The sequence below is a fragment of the Macrobrachium nipponense genome, chromosome 6 (assembly GCF_015104395.2).
Source record: "Macrobrachium nipponense isolate FS-2020 chromosome 6, ASM1510439v2, whole genome shotgun sequence".
Lineage (NCBI taxonomy): Eukaryota > Metazoa > Arthropoda > Malacostraca > Decapoda > Palaemonidae > Macrobrachium > Macrobrachium nipponense.
In genome coordinates this window covers 77,958,663-77,967,585 of record NC_061108.1, presented here as the reverse complement: position 1 = coordinate 77,967,585, position 8,923 = coordinate 77,958,663, and the positions used below count along the sequence as shown (strand labels likewise).

At 42.5% G+C, this 8,923-nt stretch overlaps 1 protein-coding gene across 1 annotated transcript; it reads right to left on the bottom strand.

The window, feature by feature from the left end:
• Window positions 1-246: 246 nt before the first annotated feature.
• On the bottom strand, window positions 247-1,502 carry LOC135216561 (tigger transposable element-derived protein 1-like). The gene is made up of 2 exons (XM_064251936.1): window positions 1,082-1,502; window positions 247-863 (listed from the first exon to the last, which is right to left on the bottom strand). The coding sequence occupies exons 1-2, from the start codon at window positions 1,500-1,502 to the stop codon at window positions 247-249; spliced, it is 1,038 nt and encodes a 345-aa protein (XP_064108006.1).
• Window positions 1,503-8,923: the final 7,421 nt, after the last annotated feature.

Below are 8,923 nucleotides of genomic sequence, written 5' to 3'. Positions count from 1 at the left end.
GTTGGGATCCTGAGCCTCAAAAGTTGCCATCGCTTGCTGCAACTCTGCAAAACCTCTTGCCAAGTCCTGCCTTGTGAAAGCCTTAGGCTCTGGGGTGGGTGCTTCTTCTTCTTCCTCTATGATCTGCTTCTCCAGTTGTATCAGGTCCTCAGCAGATAACTCCTCTCCATGAGAATCCAGCAGCTCTGTAACATCATCAACCTCCATCTTCAAATTGATTTCCTTAGTCAGGGCAACTACATTCTTTTAACATGTTGAACTGTCCTCAAACCCATGAAAATCATTCACAAATTGAGGACACATTTTTTTCCAAACACCATTCATGTTTGTTTGCTTAACCTCCTCCCAGGAATCAGCAATGTTCTTTACAGCATCAAGGGTGTCGTAGGATTTCCTAAAGTCCTTCAGAGTCAAGTCCTTATTGGTTTCAGTTCCCTGTAAAGCCATAGCAATTGTCCTTCGGAGGTAGTAGGCCTTGAACGAAGCAATCACTCCTTGGTCCATAGGCTGTAAAAGGGCTGTGGTATTAGGTGGAAGGTAAACCATCTTGACATTAGGGTTAAAGTTTTCCAGCTGGGCAGGGTGTCCAGGGGGATTGTCCAGCACTAACAACACCTTAAAGGGGATACCCTTGGATGTGCAATACCGCTCCACACTTGGCACAAAATAGTTTACGAACCAGTCCTCAAACACCGCAAGTGTCACCCATGCCTTCTTATTTGACCTCCAAATTACTGGTAGTTGACTCTTCCAAATGCCATTGAGTGCCCTTGGATTTTCAGCCTGATACACCAGCAAGGGCTTCAGTTTGAAGTCGCCAGCAGCATTTCCCCCAAGAAGTAAAGTTAGCCTCTCCTTGCTGGCTTTTTGTTGGCGATGTACGTGCAGTTAGGCATACGCTTCCAAAGCAAACCTGTCTCATCCACGTTGTACACTTCCTGAGCAGAATAACCCCCCTCCTTAATTATCTCAGCCAACACTTTAGGAAATTCACTCGCTGTTTTCTCATCCCCACTAGCAGCTTCACCTTGCACTTTAAGGTTATGGAAATTGGCCCGAGCCTTAAATCGCATAAACCAACCCCTACTAGCCACAAACTCTTCACTTTCACTTCCTTCCCCCTTTTCTTTTTTCAACGCATTAAACATTCTTTTCGCCTTCTCCTGAATCACCATAAGGCTGACTGGAATATGCCGTTGATTTCGATCTTCCAACCAAAGCACCAATAACCTTTCCATTTCAATAATTAGACCACTACGCTGCTTGGTTATCACTGTCGCTTTCATAGAAGCAGATCCTTTCATATGTTCAACGATGCGCTCTTTATCTTTGATAATGGTAGCAACAGTCGAACGACTGAGGCCAAGTGACCGGCCAATGTTTGTTAGTGTTTCTCCCTTTTCAGATCGCTTTATAATGTCCACTTTAAATTCCATGATGATGGCCTTTCTTTTCTTTGATGCACTACCATCAGAAGAGTCTGCCTTACGCTTGGGAGCCATAACCAAGGGCAAAAAGTTAAAAAAACGATAAAACACAGAGAGAGAGAGAGGCAGGGTAAACAACCAAAACGGCGTATGTACCGAGGACTGAGCGTACGGAAGCGACACCGTCTTCTCCGCAACAAAGTGTATTCTTCCGCCGTGCGGCCGAAACTAGTTTGCGTTTGTTTATGTCACTTACGACGCTAAACCGCGTAAGGCGGAATGACGCATATTATTATTTTTTATATTTTTATGGGGGCTCGTTCGTACTAACACATACAGGACTCCCTGTGTGTGTTAGTGTATATCATTTGCTTTTGAGTCTTTTACTTCGTTAAATTTTTATGTACATAAAGTTTACCTCCAAGTAATATAACATTTATTACCATATATAAAGTTTTAGTACTTGTAGTATCTATTTATTTCACAGAATTGTGTAGAAATTGGAAGTATGCTGGGTGCCTGTGTTGCTTGTACTTTTGTTTACAATTATTTTAAAATAGGTGTGTAGGTAGGATGGGTATTTCGTGTGTTTTTGGTTTCTCTGTAGTTCTCTGACAGATTTTTGTATAAAAATATTCATAGCTTTTTAACTGACTTTTTTCCTTCGTAATTCCTTTTCATGATATGGCGTCAATAATCTCATCGTTGCGACGCCACTAAGAACTAACAAATCAATCAGTCAATCTGTCCAGTCATCACAGACCTGTGGTCTCTGGGCTGCATTCAATTCTCATTTAAGTTCCTGTCTCTTGCTCCACACATGCCATTGCGAGAATCATCAGACATAGATATGTCTCTTGGACTCATTATCATCTTTCTCTTTTCCCCACGGTATAACCAAAGTCTGTAAGTCTTCTGCTCCATCGCAACTGACCCATGGGCCACTGCAATGACTGAATGATTTTTTAGACACTTCCAACCTTCATTGCAAGCACAGACTTTCTCGCTGAGCAGCAATAAAATAGATGAATAACTCTTTCAGTCCTCTGTAACATTCTAGGGATTAGAGCCGTCTTCACCGGTTTGTGTCATTGACTGGACTTTATCTCTGATTAGAATCGCTAGAGTTAACTTTGTTCTGATTCAGTTGTGAAAGACATAGGTCCAACTTTGCCCTAGTCTTTCTTGTAAGTAGTATTGTTCCTCCTCAGTTGAGATTCAACTACTGATGAGAAACTTCTCTCTGCCATGCCACTACAGGGACCTCAGGCCTCTGGACAACATTTGACTCTTGTTTAGGGCACACATGCCCTTGTGAGAATCATCAGACAGAGTTCTGTTTTTCAAGACCGCATCTTGACTCTGGCATTCGGCATTGGCAAAGAGGATAGACGATTTGAATAGATCGTCTTCACTATCACCCTTCAAAATCCAGGTACAGGCAGTATCTCTGATTAGAATCGCTAGAGTTAACTTTGCTCTGATTCAGTTGTGAAAGACATGGTCCAACTTTGCCCTAGTCTTTCTTGTAAGTAGTATTGTTCCTCCTCAGTTGAGATTCAACTACTGATGAGAAACTTCTCTCTGTCATGCCACTACAGGGACCTCAGGCCTCTGGACAGCATTTGACTCTTGTTTAGGGCACACACGCCCTTGTGACAATCATCAGACAGAGTTCTGTTTTTCAAGACTCTCTGGCATTCGGCATTGGCAAAGAGGATAGACGATTTGAATAGATCGTCTTCACTATCACCCTTCAAAATGCAGGTACAGGCAGTCCCCGGGTTACGATGGGGGTTCCGTTCTTGAGACACGTTGTAAGCCAGAACATCGTCAAAAATCCTAAGAAAACCTTACTTTTAATGCTTTGGGTGCATTAAAAACTATGTAAACTGCATTCTTATTGCATTTTTCATAAAAAAACCTTCAAATATTGATCATTTTGCATTTTTGGTGTCATATTTCTTCTGCCAGATCAGCGTTGTAGGCGTCGTAACCCCGGAAATAATTTCTGATGAATATAATTGAAAAGCCCCTTAACCTCGGAACGTTGTAAGCCGAACCCATTGTAACTCGAGGACTGCCTGTATTATCAGTCTCAATTTTGTCTTGGATGCCAGATCATTCTGCATCTGTTGAAGTGTTGTAATCCTTCATGATCCCCTATGCCTTGGACTTGGTATTTGATGATCCAAATCAATCATACTTTGTCTTATTGGCATGTTACTGTACCTGCAGAAGATTTGACACCCTTGACTTGGGTGTTGATAACCTTTCTCCAGTACTGACTTGCTATGAGTGAAGTGTCTAAGGACAAGTCTTTCTCCCGGTCTTGCATGATTGGGAGGAAGTTCTATGCAGCTGGCATCGACATCACCTGTATGCTTTTCCTGGGAGCACACGAAACCAGTGGAGTAATCCTTTCCATGCATTCTGAAGAATATGTCGGACTGGAAGATAAATATGGTCTTATTAGGACCACATTTATGTCTTTCTGTCTTTGAGTCTTTGACCACGAGTCCTCGGATCCCTTTTTTTCTTGGACCTGTGGGGGATGCTCAACAAGTTGTTTTTCTTACCCGGCTCCTTTAGGAGGACAGGTTGCATCTCGCCTAAGGTGTGCGGTTCTAGAGGTTAGAAGGATTTGAGAGTGACTGCCCTCTCCTCCTCCCCCTCCTTTCTTCTGTTTCTCTTCCCTTGAGCTGAGAATTATAACTCAACCTACACTTGCTGGACTGGCATCTGATGCGGTAAGCCTAAACTTCGAGTCTCCATTCTATTTTTCTCGTTAGAATCATAGAAGCAATCCTGCTCCTTCCTTTAGCACAGGGAGGAAGGAAATTCTGGCAATATGGCAATACTTCTCAGATCTTTGCCTTAATGCCTCTGGCTCGTAATATTCTTCCTATCCCTTTTTGTATGAGCTACGATTCCATCACAATTTTTTAAAGTAAACTGTATTTTTTGTAACTATACAAACCTGAGATTCTTTACACTAAGGCCCACCTCTTGCCACCTCTCAGTCTGAAACCTGGGACAAAGGCAAAGCAGTGTGTTTACACTCAGACGGGGAGGAGGCAGGTGGCTCCCTGCCTAACCACCTTGTTTAAGTTTTAACGACCTTGTTTCAGTTTTGCCAGAAGCAATACCCATAGTAAAGGACCTCAGGTTGGTATAGTTAGGAAAAATACAATCTACTTTTAAAAAATGTGATTTTATGATACAGTGGTACCTCGAGATACGAAAGGCTCAACTTACGAAAAACTCGAGATACGAAAGCTAATACGAAAAATTTTACGGCTCTACATACGAAAATTTTTCAAGATACGAAAGGTTGTTGCTGTAAAGTCCGAGATTCGCCCGGACCACCAATAACAATTTTGAAACTCGCACGCCGCCAACTGAGTAGACTCGCCACCATCCTCCTGCTCTCCCATTGGTTCCTGATGCTAGTCACCGCCATGAGATCCTTCTCTCCTATTAGTCAGCATCCTCCCCATCATGCATCTACTACGTAGCAGCGTGCCTCAGCCACTCGTCCCAGCATTGTTATCGTACGCACGCGGTATTCGTTTGTTCTAACAATTTCGTTTATTAACGTAAATTCGTTAGTGATTTCATTCCAGTATACGTACTTTATCGTGTTGTGTGAGAACTTTACTCTACTTATACGTAAATTACGTACAGTATATACGTAGTCATGCATCCCAAGAAAGTTGAAATTCACAGAAAGAAGAGGATGCTCTCTTTGGAGACAAAGATGGAGATTATCAAGAAGTATGAAGCTGGTATGCGATTGAGTGTGATCGCCAAGGAATGCGGCCGAAATCCGTTGACAATAGGCACCATCCTTAAGCAGAAGGATGTCATCAAAGCAGCTACACCTTCCAAGGGCGTCACTATTTTGTCCAGCAAGAGGACCCACATGCACGACGAGATGGAAAGGCTTCTTCTTGTCTGGATAAAAGACAAAGAAATTGCTGGCGATACGATAACGGAGACAGCAATCTCCCACAAGGCCAGCGCTATTTTCGGCGATTTGATTGCCCAGGCCGAAGACAACTGAGGAGAAGGGACATCAACGCTAACCCCAGAGTTCAAGGCTTCGCATGGGTGGTTCGAGAAATTCCGTAAACGGACTGGCATCCATTCGGAAGTGCGGCATGGGGAGGCTGCCAGCTCGGACATGAAAGCGGCCGAAGCCTTTAAAAAGACATTCAACGAGATGATGACCAAGGAAGGCTACAGTTCTCAGCAAGTCTGGCCTTTTTTGGAAAAAAATGCCTCGTCGGACGTACATCACGGAGGAAGAGAAGAAGCTACCCGGGCATAAGCCTATGAAAGACAGGTTTACGCTTGTACTTTGTTCAAACGCTAGTGGGCATTGCAAGGTGAAGCCCCTACTGGTCTATCATTCCGAGACTCCTCGAGCCTTCAAGGCCCACAAAGTGCTTAAGGAGAAGCTTCCAGTGATGTGGAGGGCTAATGCGAAAGCCTGGGTAATGAGGCTTTTGTTCACGGAGTGGGTAAATCTGTGTTTCGGCCCGACAGTGAAGAAATTCTTGGAAGAGAAGCGCCTCCCTCTGAAATGTCTGCTGGTGTTGGACAATGCCCCCGCCCACCCTCCTGGCCTCGAGGAAGATATCCTAGCAGAGTATTCCTTCATCAAGGTTCTTTATCTTTATCTTCCGCCTAACACCACCCCTCTCCTCCAGCCCATGGACCAGCAAGTGATATAGAACTTTAAGAAGCTGTATACGAAACATCTTTTCAAGAGATGTTTCGACATCACCGATACCACAAACCTCACCTTGCATGAATTTTGGAAGGAGCATTTCGATGTTGTGATATGCATCTGACTCATTGACCAAGCTTGGCCGGAGGTTTTGAGGCGAACCTTGAATTCCTCGTGGAGGAAACTCTGGCCTGATGCCGTATCCGCCCGAGACTTCGAGGGATTCGACGTGGGCGAAGCTGGTGCTGCAGATTCAGAAACAGTTTACGATCCTGAAACTGTTTTGCAACCAGATCTTGACGAGATCGTTGCACTCGGCAAGTCCATGGGGCTGGTCGTCGACGAGGACGACATCAACGACCTTCTCGAGGAGCACCAAGTGGAGCTTACGACGGATGACCTGAAGGAGTTGGAGGCCATGCAACATAACGTCGTTCAAGAGAAGTTCTCTACCAGCGGCGAGGAGGAGGATGACGACCCTATGACAACGGCAGAAATTAAGGATGTTCTAGTTGCTTTTCATAAAGTGCAATCGTTTGTTGAAAACAAAGACACCCCGAAAAGGCTTACACAGATCGTATGCTTGCGCAGTTCGATGAGGCTTGCCTGAGTCGTTTCAGGAACATTGTGAAAAGTAAGCGCAATCTTCCTTGGATAGTTATTTTTTAAAGATGCCTTTAGTATTAGCAGGAGTAAGCATAAAGGAAGAACCAAGTGATACTAAAAAACATAAAGTTGAAAGTGGTGATGAAGTTGAAATTTTGTATAAAAAAAAATGTACGTAATGTATAAAAAAGTAAAAAAAAAAAAAATGTAAAAATAAAAAGACAAAAAAAAAAAACTTTAATTTTAGTTTTTTGTAAAGTTAAGTGTTACAGTTTTGTTAATGTGTTTCGTAAATTTTAGTTTATGTATGTTTTCCTTACATTTTGTGTGTGTTTCGTAAAGTTAAGTGTACGTACGTACGTATGTATCTGCCGTTTGTCCTCCTCCTCTGTCGCCACTTTCGGAGATAGCCTCACTCGAAAGGTAAGCTTCCACATTTTACTATATACGTACAGTATTTCTTGTGTACCATGTACACTAATACACTTTATTTACAGGTAATTAGCAGTACGTTATTAAGTTAGGTATTGAATGGTCCAAATTGTTGTAGTATTTCATTGTTTATAGGTCAATTTAGCTTTATTATAAAATTTACTGGTTTTTTTTGGAGGGCTTGGAACGGATTAGCCATTTTACATTTAAAATGTGGTCCAAGATACGAAAAACTCATGATACGAAGGGCGCCTCGGAACGGATTAATTTCGTATCTCAAGATACCACTGTATATCTTTTGAGGTCAAGTGCCCTGCTATTACAACAATCATGGCATACAAGGAAGCGTTGTTGGAACCCTTGCTTTATGGTTTTGGAATTTATTCTAATATAGAAATTGTTACTTCTCTTGTCCAGTCTTTTGCACTGCAAAAGCCAGCTCCCCCTAAGTTTCCCATTATATGGTCCCTGAATAAGGTTCTTAGATTCATACCGTCCCCTCACTTCAGTGGGCCCAACACAACTACAACTTATATGCTCCAAAAGGCAATCTTTCTTTTTTTTTTTCTTTTTTTTTTAACTGCTTTGACATCAGGAGCTTCAATTATCATACTGGGCTGTCTTAGATGAACATGGTTTCATCACTATCACACATAGTTGTCACTTACAGTGGAACCTCGGGTTTCATACGTAATCCATTCCGGGACCTCCAACAATGTCTGAAACAGTAATTCCCATAAGGAATAAGGTAAATAGTATTAATTTGTTCCAGATCCCCAACAATATTAACAAAAAATATATTTTACAGGGAATAAACACGGTATTACATTGAATGAGAAATAAATATGAATGAATAATAAAATGAATAACGAACATTTAACATCACTCTTACCTTTAGGGAAGACTCTTGTTAGCATATGGAAGACGGAGAGCGGGAAGAGGAGAGGTTGCTGTTTGGAAGGAGAGTCCCCCTCCAGAAAGACTTCAGGTATCAAGAACCTATCAGGGGTTATACTTCATATTTTTAGTGGTACTGTCTGATGTTCCTTCCCAACTTCATTTTATTTTACTGGCACTAAGATCTGCTTGAGAGTCACTGGGCCCCTGTCGAATAACAAAACTGTCCAAAGACATTTGTTTCTACGTCTTCAATATCTGCCTAAAATTATGCAAAGCGTTGTCATTAAACCTGTTAGAGACATGGATTGCAACGTCTTTGTTAGGATGGTATGTCTCAACAAAATTTCTGACATCACTCCACTTTGCAAGCATTTCTTTAATCACTAAGTAGGCACCATATTCCCTCTCTCTTCCTCCTCCTCGGATTCCTAATCTGCTGTTTGTTGCTGTTCCTGCTGAAGGTCTTGCAGCTTCTTAGTGGTTAGCTCTTCCCTGTGGCCATTCACTAACCTTTCCACATCCTTGCCACTCACACCTAAGCCATGAATTCCCCAGAGACTCAATAGATTCCACAACAGGCGTAGGGTCGTCATGGTCAGCCTCAAACCCTTCAAAATCCTTCTTGAGGTAACACTGGCCACAATTATCTCCAAGCAGAATTCATTGTCCTGGAAGTCACTTCCTGCCAACCTTATCTATAAGACTTATGCAATTAAAGATACTGAAGTGATCCTTCCAGAACTCTCAGGGCCAATTCAGTGTCTGAGGTCACTTCAAAGCACATTTGAAACAGTGCTTTGGTGTAGAGTTTCTTGAGGTTTGA

Bases quoted from the DNA above. Each gene is read 5' to 3' on its own strand.
- LOC135216561 (XM_064251936.1), bottom strand. From the start codon at position 1,502: ATGGCTCCCAAGCGTAAGGCAGACTCTTCTGATGGTAGTGCATCAAAG. The intron at 864-1,081 runs GTTGGTTTATGC...GCCAACAAAAAG, and splicing joins AGAGTTTGTGGCTAGTAGGG to CCAGCAAGGAGAGGCTAACT.